General features: G+C 39.7%; 2 protein-coding genes across 3 annotated transcripts; one reads left to right on the forward strand and one right to left on the reverse strand.

Moving 5' to 3' along the window:
- Positions 1-556: 556 nt before the first annotated feature.
- On the reverse strand, positions 557-5,499 carry LOC135477657 (uncharacterized). Of its 2 annotated transcripts, none has more exons than XM_064757847.1 (3): positions 5,433-5,499; positions 3,159-3,259; positions 557-2,026 (listed from the first exon to the last, which is right to left on the reverse strand). In XM_064757847.1, the coding sequence occupies exons 2-3, from the start codon at positions 3,174-3,176 to the stop codon at positions 1,265-1,267; spliced, it is 780 nt and encodes a 259-aa protein (XP_064613917.1). In that variant the 5' UTR covers positions 3,177-3,259; positions 5,433-5,499; the 3' UTR covers positions 557-1,264. The 2 variants fall into 2 exon arrangements, with proteins under 2 accessions (XP_064613917.1, XP_064613909.1); XM_064757839.1 differs by having other exon boundaries at positions 557-2,016; positions 5,433-5,493.
- Positions 5,500-6,623: 1,124 nt separating this feature from the next.
- Positions 6,624-17,195, forward strand: LOC135477746 (serine hydroxymethyltransferase, mitochondrial-like). Its single transcript, XM_064757944.1, has 12 exons — positions 6,624-6,703; positions 7,754-7,900; positions 8,421-8,500; positions 8,938-9,138; positions 10,345-10,426; positions 10,770-10,892; positions 11,419-11,558; positions 12,417-12,582; positions 13,431-13,530; positions 15,289-15,444; positions 15,869-15,976; positions 16,225-17,195. Exons 1-12 carry the CDS (start codon positions 6,686-6,688, stop codon positions 16,350-16,352), a joined length of 1,449 nt encoding a protein of 482 aa, XP_064614014.1. The 5' UTR covers positions 6,624-6,685; the 3' UTR covers positions 16,353-17,195.
- The last annotated feature ends 647 nt before the right edge of the window (positions 17,196-17,842 follow it).

Consider the following 17,842-nt stretch of genomic DNA (forward strand, 5'->3'; position numbering starts at 1 on the left):
TGTTAATAAAACCCAATAACAAGAAAATAACTGCAATTCCCATATCTCTGGTAACGAAATTGAAAAAGTTGACAAATTCAAATTTCTTGTTATATTTTTCAATGAGAAACTGACCAGGACTGTTCATATAAGCTACTTATGTTCCAAACTGCCCAGAAATATAGGCCTTATTTCACACATTAAACGCTCTGTAAATAAAAGACCCTCCTAATCCTTTATTACTCGCTTATTTATCCATATCTACTATATAGCAGTATATTATGGGGAAAGGCATATCAGACACATCTCAAGCCCTTGTACATAGTTCAAAAAAGGGCAATTAGAACAATCACTTTATCAGGCCGACTTTACCACCCCAACCGCTTTCTTGCCGTCTGAAAATCTTACCCCTTGCCAAACTAGCTTGATTTTCTACTCTGTTACAAACACATCTTTACTTTTATTCCATAGCCACTATTCCTGTAAGTTTAAAGTCCTGTTTAATCAAACAGGAAATTTTTAATCCGTATCACACGCGAGATAGACATCTGGCCTTCCACAAACCATTGCATATTATTTATTCAGAACTTCCGGTCCCATAGAATGGAATAAGCTTCCATTAACACTAAGATCAGTTTCTTCTAAATCGCACTTTTGATTTTTATTACAATTTTTTCTACTTTCTAAGCTGCAATCTTCACTTTAACATTTCCTAATTAGGGCATAGTTCAGGTAAAATAAATTCATAAATATATTAAGAAAGAAAAGAAATAATTTAGACACAATCTAAAATGTCAGTCTCACCCCTCCAATGCTGTTATTACTTAGAACAAGCTCAAGCTGAGCTTTATTCTCACCATGTATTGTATCTATCTAGACTTTATTGTTATCACATTGTGTCTGTACCTTGTTGATGTCTTAAAATCCAGTGTATATAATTATTATCGCATCGCTAATAAAATCAACCAATCAATTAATCAAAGCCAACAGGGATCGCTATGAGCTGAAGTCCAGTTTATGCCAGCAAACTGCGGATTTTGCCCGATTTCTTATCACCATAATGCCGGCCGTCGTGGTATAAGCGAAATATTGAGTTCGGGGTAAATATTTCCCCTATGCACTGCACATATTTAGTATGGAAAAAATGCTTAAAACTGCGTTGAAATAAGACTTTACAAAAGAACATGTACAACTTGGTGGCAATCTGAACACAGACGACTATACTTGCTTTTAAGCGTATTTCCTACAGAATCAGTTTCCTTCACACAGGATTTATTTGGATTTATTACGAATGTTCAAAATATTCTATAAATACAAAACATATAGGATTAGTTTCTTTACAAACTTGAAACTTGATGATATTTGGCAATTCCGGAGTCTCCCAAGAATAAATCTTCAGAACATCGCCTAGAAGACTTTCCCCACTGTAGCGAACGCGTAGAGTTTTCACTTGGCTTTCTTTTACGGTTTCCTTGGAAATTTGTTGAAGTTGGCCTCTTATGCCGCAAACATTGGCAGCATCTATGCAATATTTTACGTAGGAGGTCCAGTTTGTGTGTTCGTAGAAATCAGTATCACTCCAACTAACAGGAACATCGTATACAGTGGCGCCATCTGGTCTGGATTCTGATTGGATAACCATCGGCGCTCCACCAGACACCATACCGGCGTATTTGGTTTTCCACCAGTCGGGCAATGGCATTGGTTTCCTAGACGATGGATCAATACTGACAACTTGGTTAATGTTCGATAGAAGTACGGTGTCCGACTGGTGAACAAATACTTTGGCCTGTGTACTAAGCGAGGATTTTCCGACATGGTGAAGTCTGAGTTTCACATCTAGTGGGCTTTTCGACATGTACCTGTCATACATGGCTTTGTTAATCAAGAACTCTGTGGACCCCATGAAAGTCATCCTGTCCTTGGTCAACACGTCGTACTCCGCAAAGTTATCTTCCCCTGGCGACGACATGGCGTGGTGTGCGAAAAACCTGGATCCTTCCATTAGTTTCATCAACTTCCAGATCGCTGGCGTCCCTGAAACACACTCATACATAAAGGGTTTAGAATTACTGCTTCATGCATAATGTATTTGTTATTCCCAGACATGACAGTTGTGCTGCACATATCAGTTAAACGCTGTATACACGTATTGGTTAACTCATATTAAAAACCACAGGCTTCTGTAACAGCGCTGTTTGACATGAGTGTACGTGTTTTAATACATTACACAAAGAAAATATCTGATTGACTGATTGTTTGAACGGTTTTTAGTATTCATATGTGCCTAGTGTGTTTCATTCCTAACCTACTATGGATAGTGACCCGTTCGTGGACACAGACAAGGACACATGTGGATTTCAAAATTCCTGAAGGCCACTGACCAATGATGTCACGTGCTCGTGTCCTGATCACGTCCGCTGTATCTTTGTGTCAGTAGTTTTGCTAGTTACCCGAAGGGTAAAACCCTGCGAGCTCTGTCCAGTTTCCTCCGCCTACAAAATGTCATTATATAAGGGAAAACTTCTTGAGTGTTGTGTAAAACACCAATCAAATAAATTAATATGCAAAAGCTTTAATGCAACAGAGAAAACTTGGAGCGAGTCGTGCCCGAGTGATTAAGGTGTTTGCCATTCAACAGACCCACCAAAGACAGGAAATTTGATTCCCTCGTTCTCGCTATTAGTGGGCTTTTGGTGATCATGAGAGGTCGACCACGCTCGTGTGTTTGCGCGGTTTAGCGTTCGTTTGGTTGCATTCCATTCGATTAAATGACGCGATTCGTCACGCATGCGCACTACAGTAAAACGCATGTCACATGATTAATAGCGGCATTCATAAACCGACGTTCACTCGTACCAAACTAGGGAGTATACTCCAGCCCTAGATAGGGCGAGTGTCATACTCCTGTTGATCCCAATGAATATGCCAGAGTTTAAGCTAATGAAACCGTTAAGTATTTCCGCAAAATAATGATCGCTTTTTTGCTTCATGAGAGAAAATATTGTGTATTCGTTGAAATTCTTGCCTATACACTTTCAAAAAAGCTTAAGTACCTGAAGTCGAACGTTAACTTCGACTGAAGTATATATGATATCAAATTGCATACAAAAAAGCCTTTCGATCACTCACAAGTGTAAGTGAAGTGACTTAAAATATGGCTGAAATATGTAACTTACTTCCGTGGAAATCTCCATAGGATAAGCCTGGGTGGATAACTATAGCTTCGTCCTTAGACTTGGACAATGTCCCTTTGAAATTCAGAGCACTGAAAGTTTGTCTGAAATGTCAAAGATGTAACTGGAATAACGTTTGAAAAAGAGTGCATGATGTACTTCAAAATATTTTGAAGAAAATAAAATTAAGCGTACAATATCTGGTTCGCCTTGAAATGAAGACAAAAAGTAACATATAGCTAGATGACACTGCAGCCGATTTCCGCCAAGTTTAAGATTACTTATTTGCAGTATTACCTTCTCGGTGCAACTATCTCATTTACTGTAACAAATGTACCAAGACCATGCCACCACATAACCCACATGTGCGACCAGAGGACACGTACTGACGCTGAAGAACAACGTAAAGGCCCAATTAGCTCCAAGTACCTCTACACCTTCGCTAAAACTATACTGGATAGCGGTACACAACATTTTATTTGATTTTCTTGGAGTTGTAGCAGAATTCTACCAACTCGCATCTCAGGAATTTCTCTCATGTCTCCTACGAAAGAACATTCCAACACAAATATGCGCGCTACAATTTCGGCAGCCTCAGCTTTATTCCTTAGGGGATTGCCGGCCTCGAAGATCATCGCCTCATGAGAAAAGTGGTTGAGGTGCGAGTTGGCAGATCTTTGGCATTATACTCCAAGAAAATCAAATAAAACGTTGTTTAGCTCTACCCCGTAGAGTTAGCAAAGGTGTGGATTTATTTTATTTTTGTATTTGATTGGTGTTTCCGCTGTACCCAAGAATATTTCACTTATACGACAGCGGTCATCATTATGGTGGGAGGAAACCGGGCACAGCCCCGGGGAATCCCACGACCATCCTCAGGTGCTGGCAGACCTTCCCACGTACGGCCGGAGAGGAAGCCAGCATGAGCTGGACTTGAACTCAGAGCGACTGCATTTGTGAGAGACTCCTGGGCCATTACGCTGCGCTAGCCAATTGAGCCACGGAAGCCCCGCAAAGATGTGGAGGTACGTGGAGCTAAGGCCCAACATCGCTCTAACGAAAAAGGTAAATTGGGTTAATCACCCTTCAAAACCAATATTGACATCCATTGGAGAACGATTTGCCATTTTTCCACAGAAAACTAATTAGAATTCGTCTCTTCTGCTTCCCCTCGGTCTTCCAGGTTGTCGTATGTTTATAACTGTTTATCTCATTAAGGAGTGATTATCTTTTATGCTTGTGGTGTCTTTGTACATGTATATATATATATATATATATATATATATATATATATACAACACAATGACCTGCATGGATAGACACGATCACTACGGGTACCATGTAAATATTAGTTTCTTTTATCAGTCGGAAACAAGGAAACACAGAGTCAGACTACCGTTTGAAATTTAAACTATACCAAAAAAAACATAGCCTCAAATACTAAACATCATGAATATATGCAAAGTCATGAACAGCACAATTCAGCTTAGCAATTCGGGCAGCATATCTTGCTCACGAATCAGGAAAAATTAAGGAACTTATAAATAAATAAATGACTTTGCATACACTGAAGGGAATTAAAGGGATGAAGGGATCATCTTGAAGTTTTGACCCAGGCACACACACGCAATGAAAACTAAAATGTTTTTTGTCAAGAATCCTAAAGAAAATGAAAAGAAATCCCAATAAATTTAATAACGAGTAAGGAAGTTAAATGCTCATGTCGCAAATCTTCGACGCAATCAAGCATGTAAATTTCGGAGCACATATAAATAACAGCTTTGGATGTTTGTGAGAAATGTAATCCGAATATAGCCCTGGAACCCTGGCGACTAGTGCTGGCTTGCCCACGTGAAAACGACACCTGCCCATTATATCTTCACGGCTTTATGTGTACTTCTAATAAAGGGATGTAACTCTTGTCAGTATAAAAGGAATGGATGGCGGCCTAGATCCATATGAAAATATACCAACTATGCGGTACTCTTCTGGGTACTCTTACTGGAGAGGTGAGACTGCGTACCCACTACAGCAAACTTAGATATAACAATGATCTCCTAAGGCCTGCAACATGCGCGAGAAATTTCCCCCCTACTGGTTGAGTGTGCCTGTACTGCAGCCTACACCTACATTCTGATGAGCGTTTGAACAAATATAAAACAGCGTGGCGTAGTCATCCAGGACTAGGTTTGCTGGAGTCTGGACATGTAGGCTACAATATTACCGGTATTTATCATCAGCCCTCAGTGTCGCGAGTATTTTAAGTCTGAGCTGTACCTGAGAAGTGCCGCTCTTCCGCTGCCCGTTGCCATGGCTTTTTCCTCCCGTTGAAAATAATCAGTTACCGGTATACGGCACACAAACAAGGCAGTATTCAGTACTCAGTAGGTCTGGCTACACTACAGTATTGCTTTCTGACAGTGTCAACCTCACTCTCACAAACAAATACGTCACAAACACAGAGACTTATAGATACGACCCCCCTGATTATCTCACAATGTTATTCTGCCGTAAAAGCACGTTATGTATTACGCTCACGGACTTTGAATGTTGGACCGCTGACCCAAATCTCCACATCATGGGTGTTTGTCATATACCATTGCGCTTGCGTGAGAATAGAACCAAAATATCTCTGCCGTACAACTGGTATATTGGCTTAGGAAGTTGCCTTCGCACAGACCTGTCCAGGAAGATTATAAAAATAGGTTTGAACATCATGAAATTGCAGCATGTTTGTAAACACTGAAGTCTATATACCCCGAATACAATTAAGTTGTGTAATTACTGAGTTTAAAACCCATGTAGGCCTGTATTCGACCAGTTTTATAGAGGGCCTATATATTTCTTTTTCTTCAATCAGTATACTGTCCCCCAGTTCAAGTATCAGCAAGAAAAAACAATTGCCAGTATCTTGTAAGGAAGGAAAATGGGCATACTGTGACGGGGAGCTAGTCGGGTGAGGGCTCATAATTACATTATAGAAAAATAAAATTCTATATCTTATATATACATTGAATCAAATCCCGCCCTATGATATAAAAGTACATATGCGTCCCTCAGCTAACTGCTATTTATCATATATGCACGGACATAGTGCCAAAAACACATTTGATTAAGCAGAAATTAATGGGAATTTGCATAAAGTAATAATTCAGAAATATTTACGAATCGAATGATATTAAGTTAACTGCACTTTGATTTTTTTTTTGTTCGTGAGAGCCATGTTGGGCTTAGTTCCACACTTAATTCACAGATTCCAGCCAATTTTCCTATCCTAATTTGGATATATGATAACTCTTCCAAAATGCATGTCAAACTTGATACAGATTTGTAATTTTTTTCAACAGCCAGCTGCTCCACAACGTCCCGAGGCCACTGGACCCACTCGCCGATACAACAGAGATTATACTACGAGAACAACACAATTAGCAGTTTGTACTCTTGTTGATATGTCTCTGTGCGGAGAATATTTCCTGTTTCACTTTGCACATGCGTTAGGGGTTGGACAGTAAACTGCGGGAAAAAGGAAGATGCTGTCAAGGATTCGGGTAAGTTCTCCAACATTTAATTCATCCTCTTCATCACGAGTGAAATTTTTGTTCGCTTTTTGCTCTTATTTTAATCGTTTGAAGAGGAAAATTCTGATATCAACAGATCAAAACAGTGGAGCTCCGAGACTATAAATGCTACGCCCACGCCTACAGATGATACAGCTGATAAAACATCACAAACAGTTCAGTGTCAGGACGAAATATGATTTCCAAGGATTTGATCCTAGAAGAACGATTTACCTTCTTCCTGGTTTTCAAAATAAAAATGTTGTTGGTTATTTCAACTGTGCACGCAGACGGTACCTAACATATGGGTTAGTTTTTACTGACCTTGTGGCAGCGCCCCCGTTCCAGCATGACCCAGTTATAGTTGTCAAATTCTGGTTTGAACCAGACAGCTGGCCGATTTCTCAGCCATACAAAAACTCAAGGTTCATTCAGGAGAGTTAACCTCGTAGGTGTATGACACTTTCATATGTCTTGTGACGAAAAATAAATGAATTATAACATTAGAAAAAAAAATTATTATTTTTTGTATCTTTTTTTCAAGCCTTACTTGGGTAGGTCTAGCAGCAACATGCGAATGGTCATGGGCTTTCCCTGGGCTCTGCCCGGTTTACTCTCAGAAAAATAATGGCCATCGTGAAATATCCTTGAGTACGGCGTAAAACACCAATCAAATAAATAAATAAATATAATGACTCCTGCCATAATATGACTGAAAAGTTGTTAAGTACGATGTTAAATCCCAAACAATAATATACCTCAAAAATGTAAAAAAATAAAAATAAAAAAAAATCTCATGTTTTTGGCCATACTTTTCATTTTATAGTACCTTTTCATGTATCCTTTATGTGATTTAGGCCCAATGACGTTTTAGTTTAATGTTACTAAAATGGTAGAGAATAAATTTTTTATACAATCTGAAGTCCCCTAGAAAATAAGAGTAACAGAATAATAAGTTTTAAACTCTATGCCATGTACATGTATTCACTTTTCTGTGAAAGTGATAAGTCAAATGACATTTGCCATATACATGTGTTGCAGGTTGGTGGTAGATGCCTTCTGTCTCAGTGTACCCGGACAGTGTGGACTGGCAAGGAAACCCTGGAGCAGGATGACCCACAAATTATGGACCTCATTCGTAAGGAGAAGAAACGGCAAACTGACGGTCTAGAACTTATTGCATCAGAGGTACACAGTCAGGAAAATTGTTGTTTGCGGGTAGTGTGGATCACAGGATCAGAAGCAACAAAACGTTATGTGAACAAGTGCACTGATGTACATAGTGTTTGTGTCAGTAAAGTATGTAGCCCCTAGCTGACCCAGTTTATCCTAACGTGTGTGTCTGTACCACTTAATACCTAGCATCTACTGCGATATTGTTATAAAGTGTGTGAAAATGTTTTGACCAGGTTTTTGTGTTCACATTACTGGTTAACAAAAGCCGATGTCAAGTTAAATTAAGAATAGGAAAAGTAAGAAATTCATTCAAACACTGGGACCGGTTTCATGAAGCTTATTTAGTGTTAAGTTGCCCTTGGCTAAGCACCCACCATATCTCTACAACATACGATGTCATGGTAGCTAAGGGCTTACTTAGCTAAGTGAGCTTCATGAAATCGGCGCCTGGTCAATACAGTGTGTCCATAAATGGAAGAACTGTGTTCTTGTAAGACTTAAATTTACATCAATTGTAAAATCTGTTTTGCAGAACTTTGCCAGTCGAGCTGTGATTGAGGCTCTTGGTTCCTGCTTTACCAATAAATATTCAGAGGGATACCCAGGGGCCAGGTAAGCGTATTTTTAATCTTATTTAAATCTAGATTTCAGTCAGAAAGTTGATTCCCACATGCCTCTGTGCTGGATGCACTTTCAGTTTATCAGACTTTTTAGGGAAAGTACACCCTTGTTAATCTCTAGTTTTGCCATCAAGAAGGTATCTGGTTGTCTGCAAATTCCAGTGCTGCATGCTGAAGTATCACAGAGAGGGGGAGTGTCTGTCATATACAAGTATCTGTTTTTGTGAAGAGAGAAACGAATACAATAAAATACAAGGATTATTAGGGTGAAAGGCAACATATGCATGAAAAAAAAATTAGTCTGATAAATAATTTACTTAGAGAAAATAACCTGCATAATGAAAGCAAGAAAAAAATTGGCTTTGGAAATTCTTTGCCAGCCCATGTGTTATTTTTTGGCTGTAGAAATGAGGCTGTTGTTTTTTGTAGGTATTATGGAGGAAACGTATATGCTGATGAGGTGGAGAGATTGTGCCAATCAAGAGCTCTGGAAACCTTCCGTTTGGACCCAGCCAAGTGGGGAGTGAATGTCCAGCCATACTCCGGAAGTCCAGCTAACTTTGCTGCTTTCACCGCTCTGCTGAATCCACATGACAGACTGATGGGTCTGGACTTACCAGACGGGGGACAGTAGGTGGTGCTTAGTGACATCAGGGTTATCATGGGTGACATGTAGTGGAGAGTGAATGTCCAGTCATACTCTGAGAGCATGGCTAGCTTTGCTGCTTTCACCGCTCTGCTGAATCCACATGACAGACTGATGGGTCTGGACTTACCAGACGGGGGACAGTAGGTGGTGCTTAGTGACATCAGGGTTATCATGGGTGACATGTAGTGGAGAGTGAATGTCCAGTCATACTCCGAGAGCATGGCTAACTTTGCTGCTTTCACTGCTCTGCTGAATCCACATGACAGACTGATGGGTCTGGACTTACCAGACGGGGGACAGTAGGTGGTGCTTAGTGACATCAGGGTTATCATGGGTGACATGTAGTGGAGAGTGAATGTCCAGTCATACTCCAAGAGCATGGCTAGCTTTGCTGCTTTCACCGCTCTGCTGAATCCACATGACAGACTGATGGGTCTGGACTTACCAGACGGGGGACAGTAGGTGGTGCTTAGTGACATCAGGGTTATCATGGGTGACATGTAGTGGAGAGTGAATGTCCAGTCATACTCCGAGAGCATGGCTAACTTTGCTGCTTTCACTGCTCTGCTGAATCCACATGACAGACTGATGGGTCTGGACTTACCAGACGGGGGACAGTAGGTGGTGCTTAGTGACATCAGGGTTATCATGGGTGACATGTAGTGGAGAGTGAATGTCCAGTCATACTCTGAGAGCATGGCTAGCTTTGCTGCTTTCACCGCTCTGCTGAATCCACATGACAGACTGATGGGTCTGGACTTACCAGACGGGGGACAGTAGGTGGTGCTTAGTGACATCAGGGTTATCATGGGTGACATGTAGTGGAGAGTGAATGTCCAGTCATACTCTGAGAGCATGGCTAGCTTTGCTGCTTTCACCGCTCTGCTGAATCCACATGACAGACTGATGGGTCTGGACTTACCAGACGGGGGACAGTAGGTGGTGCTTAGTGACATCAGGGTTATCATGGGTGACATGTAGTGGAGAGTGAATGTCCAGTCATACTCCGAGAGCATGGCTAGCTTTGCTGCTTTCACTGCTCTGCTGAATCCACATGACAGATGTAACAGAAGTAATGATCACGATAAATTGCTGTGAAAATCTACTAGTAGGAATAATGAAAAAAACGTAACAGATATCCAAAACACATGTTGCCATGTTGTTCCATTTCATTTGTTCCATTACAGTTTGACACATGGATTTATGACAGACACAAAGCGAATCTCTGCAACGTCAATCTATTTTGAGAGCATGCCCTACAGATTAAATGTAAGTATTAATATATTGTGATGAACAGCATTGTTCTAGAATGCATGGCACAGAAAGCATCGTCACTATCTGTGACAAGGGAGACAACTTGTGCTGGCGTTTTATTGGAAGTCCAGTTTTCTAACCCCCAAACCAGTTGCCTGTTTGAATTCAACTGCCACTTTAACATTGGCATGTTGTCAGGAAATTCCATGGGTGGCAGTGTTTATCTTTTATTGGTTATCACAATGCATATAAACCTTATACATGGCAAGAAAAAAATGTGGGAAATAAATATATGCTAATTGTAGTGTATATTTTTTGACAAGTGTAATTTTTTCTTGATGTAACATGTGATTAACAGCCTGAGACAGGGAGGATTGACTATGACAAGCTGGAGCAGACAGCTCTCCTGTTCCGGCCCCGGCTGATCATAGCGGGGACGACCGCTTACTCCAGACTGCTGGATTACAAACGATTCAGAGAGGTCAGCTCTACATACATTGTTGTATATGTCATGAATTGTTCAAATCAAAGTGCGGTGATGAAATATGTGAAGTGTTTGTACTAATTGTTCTCAAACCAGGAATTATTGCTGATAATTATCTCATACATAGTTTACTGAATTATTTATTTGATTGGTGTTTTATGCCGTACTCAAGAATATTTCACTTATACGACGGCGTCCAGCGTTATGGTGGGAGGAAACCGAGCAGAGCCTGGCAGAAACCCACGACCATCCACAGGTTGCTGCCAGAGCTTCCCACTTACAGCCAGAGAGGAAGCCAGCATGAGCTGGGCTTGATTTCACATCGACCGCATTGGTGAGAGGCTCCTGGGTCATTATGCTGCACTAGCATGCTAACCAACAGAGGCCCCTTTTTACTGAATTAAGTGCAAAAGATGGCATCTTTTCATTACAGTAATAGATTTGTTACATTTATTGCATTTATTAATCTTCCCTCCTTTATGGGTGTGGAGTTTATTTGTGGTCTTTGTGTCTCCTCCTGCAGGTATGTGACAAAACAAATGCTCACCTGCTGGCTGACATGTCACACATCTCAGGATTGGTTGCTGCTGATGTTATTCCCAGTCCCTTTGAGTACTGCGATGTCGTCACATCAACCACACATAAAACTCTCCGAGGACCCAGGTAACTCTTGTACAACTCAGTTCAAACCATGCTTTGTTGGACAGTATTGCCGGTTTGATTTTGATTTTATTTTTTTGTTTAGAGAATCAAAAACAGGGTTTGATTACTATAATTCCGTGTCTAACCTCATGTAAAGAGGCTTACTAGCATAAAGATATAGTAAAAAAAATTTAAGTTATCAGCAAGATCTATGCCTGTCTAAAGAATTAAGTATTTTATCTCTTCGGGGGCCTCCCTGGCCACGGGTATTAGCACGCCAGTCACTAATGTGAACACTGTGAGCCCAGTTCAGGCTGGCTTCCTCTCTTGCCGTATGTGGGAAGGTCTGCCAGGAACTCTGTGGACGGCCATGGGTTTGCCCTGGTCTGTGTACAGTTTCCTTCCACCGTAATGCTTCCCACAGTTGTGTAATTGAAATATCCTTGAGTAAGTCGTAAAACACCAATCAAAACCAATCAGTTAAATAAATATTTAATCTCTGACAAAGCTTATATATAAGTTTTATCACTTAGTTTCCTAACAAAAAAGGATTAAAGATTGTTTTGAATATACACTAATCTAAAATCCGATTCCCATGGATTTCTTTAAGATGAAGTTTCAGGAATCTGCATTGATTCTGGTAAAACTTGGTGAACTTGACTTCATTCCTACTGGAGAAGAGTTATTAATAAAATATGCTCATCATAAAATAACATTGTCAGACCAGAAAGCACACTAATTTCTCAACATTTCTCAAAGTTGTTAAAAATGTTAAAATATTGTTTGGATAAAATCATTTGTCAAAGTGTATTAAAATGTGTGTCAAAAATGTAAAAAGAAAGTTACAAATGTTGTGTCCACTTATTCATTGAATTTTAGAGCAGGTATGATATTCTACCGTAAAGGTGTGAAGAAGGTTGATAAGAAGAGTGGTGCTGAGATCCTGTATGACTATGAGAAACGTGTTAACAACGCCGTGTTCCCTTCTCTTCAGGGGGGACCTCACGATCACCAGGTGGCAGCTATAGCAGTCGCTCTCAAACAGGTATGACAGAGGTGATTAACATGCCAGCACTGCTCAATAATCCGGGATCCTCCCACCATTGCAGTCGCTGTGCGTTTAAATTTAGCTCATGCTACCTTCCTCTCCAGCCCTATGTGGGAAGTTCTGCCAGCAACCTGCGGATGGTTGTGGGTTTCCCCCAGGCTCTTCCCGGTTTCCTCCCACCACACTGCTGATCGCTGTTGTATAATTAAAATATTTTGAGTAAAACCAATGAAATAAAGAAATCAAACAAGCATACATGTAGACCTGAACCAGGCATGCAAGTTATAGTAACATTTATACCCCACTGGCGGCTAAACCTCTCAATGCAAAACTTTCTAACATTGGTTTATGACAAGTGTTTCCGCGAAAAGATGTATAGAGTTCAACTTTGTGCCAATTAAAACACTGAAGGTGAAGGCAGAATTATACATCATCTTATTTGATTTTGAAGCTAAAACTTCAACATTGGATTTCACAATAAATATACATGTTGCTTGATTTTTGCAAGCAGAGTATAAAGTCAACCTAGTTTTTGTTTTAGGAGGCAGCTCCGTTCTTCTTTGAATAATGTGCACCTTTTTTTCTTTCTTTTATTTTGTTTATCTTATACTTGGGTTTTTTTTATTCATATGTTTGTGTGTGTGTGTGTAAAATGACCATATGGTATTATAGGTGATGCTTCAGGAGTTGACCCCCCCACCCCACCCCCACCTTACCTTATCCCTCTGTACATTTTATGTGTGCATACATAGGCATTTATACCCCTTATGTGAAGAATCTTTTTTGAGGTGGGGTAAATTAGTGATTACTTACATTGTATGAGCTGTGTTTCTCATTTTTCTTAGGCCCAATCCCCAGATTTTAAAGAGTACCAGTCACAGGTGCTGAAGAATGCTCACGCCATGTCCGAGGCTCTGGTGAAGCGAGGGTATAAAGTCGTGTCTGGTGAGAATTGCTTTTGGAACAGTGAAACATGTCGTTTGCACACACCCCCATTCACAAACCTGATCAGCAGTATTCAAAATCAAGAGTAAAAGTAGATTTTAAAACTAATGACAGCATGAGGTTCATGACAAGGCTGTTACTGTCATAAAAAAAATCAAGCTGTATAACTGCTGTATGTTATTGATCAAGTGTTTTTGTATCAGTGCGAGATTGGCCCTGTGTCAGTGTGACAGCATGAAGGCAAACTTCAAAGGTTGAGAGCAGCAGTCAAGAGACATCTCAATTCTGTTGGCAGCAGAATGGCTACTCTGGAATGTGTTATTCAGACCGCTGTATTTCACTTTGAGTTTAGCCTGCAAAGATCCACTTTAAAAAGCACGCATAGATCTTAAAATGGTGCAGTTGTCAACACTTGTAAGTTTTTCTGATAAATTAATCACACTCCACAAAAGTCTCTTAAGTGGCTGTATTAGATGGAAGAATAAATCAGAATCATGCAAAATGTGTCACTCAAAATAAGCAAAACTTCAGGTGAAATACTGTACTAAATCAAATACTTAAACTGGAGGACACAATGGATGCTATCCAGGTGGCAAACAAGAATACTGTAAAACCTGAAAGGTAGCGACCCTATAGTAATACTTGGATGATAATGTACACAGTTAATGACAAAAAATATTAGCAATCAAATTTTTCTGCTTTGCTTGAGTATTGGCCTTTGGAAATACAGAAACTTGCAATAATACATCTGCATGTTCAAGTATTCTCTCGGTGGTATTGTGTATCACTGGCATAAACATCGGGTATTCCACTAATAGTCATCTAGCTTTCACCTGTTAGTGTGAAGAGTAAATGTTTCTGTTGAAATGGTGCCCAGCCAACTGCAACATTATATGTTAATGTTCTAAAATTATTCCAAAGATGCACCACAGGCAAACAGCAGAGAGCCTGATAGCTAACTACTGGTTTGTCTGTAGTGTGTTTATTACATGTATGACCGTATCTATTCATGGCCTCAGTCGGTTAAAGCGCTAGCGCAGCGTGATGACCCAGGAGTCTCTTACCAATGCGGTCGCTGTGAGTTCAAGTCCAGCTCATGCTGGTTTCCTCTCCTGCCGTACGTGAGAAGGTCTGTCAGCAACCTGCGGATGGTCGTGGGTTTCCCCCAGGCTCTGCCCGGTTTCCACCCACCATAATGCTGGCCGCCGTCGTATAAGTGAAATATTCTTGAGTACGGCATAAAACACCAATCAAAAAAAAAAAAAAATCTATTCATGGCTTTCTGTAATTACTTTGTGTTTCTATAATACAACTGAAGGGCTTTTGATTGATAATACTTGCAAGGAAAATGCATGTGTGGAAAATTAAAAAGGCTATACCTAAGATTTTTGGGAAAAATTCAATCCAATTTTTGTTATTATTTATTTTAGAAATGCTCTAGTCATTACCTTTCACAACATATACATGTAAGCCTTGTCTGTGCATGGGATACTATTCAATTTCCCATAAAGTCCCTAAAACGGTTACATTTAAAATTTTTAAACACTGTAAATAGTACAGGTGTGGGCCTGATATATATGTGCAATAATTTTAGCTAATGTTGGTAAATACTCAAAATTTTACTTGATTAGCAAATATGGAGTTTTTGCCAAAAATTTGTGGTATAGTCTCTTTAGGATTTATCATTAAGTCTTCATGTAGATATACCAGGTGTCCCATGCCCACTGTGTGCATTGTGTGTATGAATGTTGAATGTAGGTGGTACTGATAACCACTTGGTGCTGGTGGACCTGCGCCCCAAGGGGACAGATGGAGCGCGAGTGGAACGGGTGCTGGAGTTGTGTGCCATCACCGTCAACAAGAACACCTGTGCAGGAGATAAGAGTGCTATGACCCCCGGGGGCCTCAGATTAGGTGGGTAGCTTTCACATTAACAACACAACTATCCCTAGGCAGCTACAATAAAGATGTACATGTGATTGTATATGGAATGTCGTCAGAAGTCTACACAACTTGACAGTCTCAAAATGGCCTCTTGTGATGCGATTTTTAAATAAGCCATAATTATTTATCGGAAGCGGCCTCAAGCTTAAGTATTATATGAATACACATACATTTTTATCTGATAGGCTGAAAAAGAGTATCTACTTCCTTGTAACATTATAAGCACAGATGAGCAATAGGTACTGTGAAAAAACACAGTGCAAGACAGCAGACCTGTATGCATTAATAATAAAATCTGTCATGTCTGTGCGGTTTTATTTTTGCCCCTTGTTGCTGTCAAAAACATGTATCTTCAAGTTGTATTTAGTAAAATCTGCAATGTGTCTGTTATCAGGTGCCCCAGCTCTGACCTCTAGAGGATTTAATGAGGCTGACTTTGACAAGGTTGTTGAGTTCCTGGACAAGGGAGTACAGATTGGTCTTGAGGCACAGAAAAGTACCAGTATGTTCATATTACTGTGGTTTTTGAGTCCTTCTAGTATAGCTACCAGTTACATGTAAATATTCTATTGTTGGCTATACAATGTGCAGCCGTCTTTTAACTAGTAGAACTTCCTGGAGATTCTTGATTCTAATGTGTTAATTGGGGGGTTAAATGTGATTGAGCATGCATTGTAAAGACTGATGCTTATTATTTTTTGTTTTGTTTTGTTTTGTTTTCCTAGTTCAATACTTTGAAAATACTTTCAGAAACGCTGAAGGAATTCAAATCGTACCTGTTAGAGAATGACACCATCAAGCAGAAGATTGCTGGCTTATGTGAGGAGGTGGAGGGGTTTGCACAGAAGTTCCCCATGCCTGGCCTGGACGACCGGTAGAAATGTTGAGATTCTCCAGCATGGGCATCAATCATCACTGTAAAGTCCACGTGCACAACTGTCTACAAACAAACTATACATTGATATGGGCCAGCCTGCCTACTTAACCAATATACGACTGTTGTCCCTGTTTAGAGTGCATATATTATGCAGCTGTACATGCTAATGAAGAGGAACGATTTAAGATGTTGTTTCACATAGCTGCAACATGTAACTGACAATTGATTACGCAGTCTAATGACTTATTCATGATATTTATATTATTTGTGTGTCACTACTACATTTAGAGTAGTATCGTGTGCGCATTTTTAACTCATTCTGTTTGTGGCAAAATTGTGGCAAGTCAGTCGAGTAAACTGCGTGTTTGTGGAAATTCACAAGATGAAAGGATTTTACAACATTATCATGAACATATATTATTCTTATTGGGTAGTGAATTGATTGATGTCATGTGATAGGTTATACAGACTTACCAACTCAGGGAACTGAACAAGTCACAGTTGACACATTGTTTGAAAATCTACACATTTACACCCACAATTGACTGTAGATCCCTGCGTGGATTAACTCTATACTTACTTTTGTCCTAAAGAAAAACTTAGAGGTGTGAATGTGCAAGAGTTTAAAGATATACATAACTGTATGTATTATGATTTACATAATTGTTTTTAAATTGTACCTCACCTGTTCACTAAGTGAATGATGTTAAATGATAACTGTAGAGTCTTAATTTGGTACTTGTAGAATTACATGAATATTAGCCGACTTAAAATGGAAATGTTTCGAATCTAATTTTTCTCAGCAGTATTGTGAATATCAGTTCATGGTATGCAAGTCCATTGCATTTCAAATAATGGAAATTTGCATATTTCATGTCCATGTACCGTGTATGGGTGTATGAAATGTAACATTGTGAATTCAGGTGGCCTGATATACATAAGATACCTGTCAGCTCCTGACAGTACATGCTAGTCTTTTTTGTGATGCATGATACAGACGTGTATGATAGTCGTTTTAAAACTCGCCATAAAGTATTACTTAGATATATTCTAATTGAGCAGGTGCTCAGGTTTACATTGACATGGTGCTACTGATGAAATAATTGTCCACTGTTTTTCCAATGCCAATAAACTTAAATGTTTTAAAAACCTGAAAATATATGTTTTGGAATACATTTTTGATAATGATAATAGTGGGATGTTATGTAGAGCTTAAAGTCACATCAGCCATATGTGAACCTCAACACAGGAAGGAGTAAGATACTCAGGGGGAAGGCAGCATATTTTTAAATCTTATGAGATAGGACTACTGTGAAGCAGAAGCTTGAGACATTATGCCAAACAGCTGTATGATAACATCTAAAATGTGTCAGTTTCTACTGTAGCATTGTGCTGTCCCTAATGTGATGTGATTATGATGAACATAAATAAAATAGCGTAAAATGTCCCGCTGTTGGCGATTTACAGGGTCCCCATCAATCAAGAGCTGAG

This window comes from Liolophura sinensis, chromosome 1 (genome assembly GCF_032854445.1).
Source record: "Liolophura sinensis isolate JHLJ2023 chromosome 1, CUHK_Ljap_v2, whole genome shotgun sequence".
NCBI classification, from domain to species: Eukaryota; Metazoa; Mollusca; class Polyplacophora; order Chitonida; family Chitonidae; genus Liolophura; species Liolophura sinensis.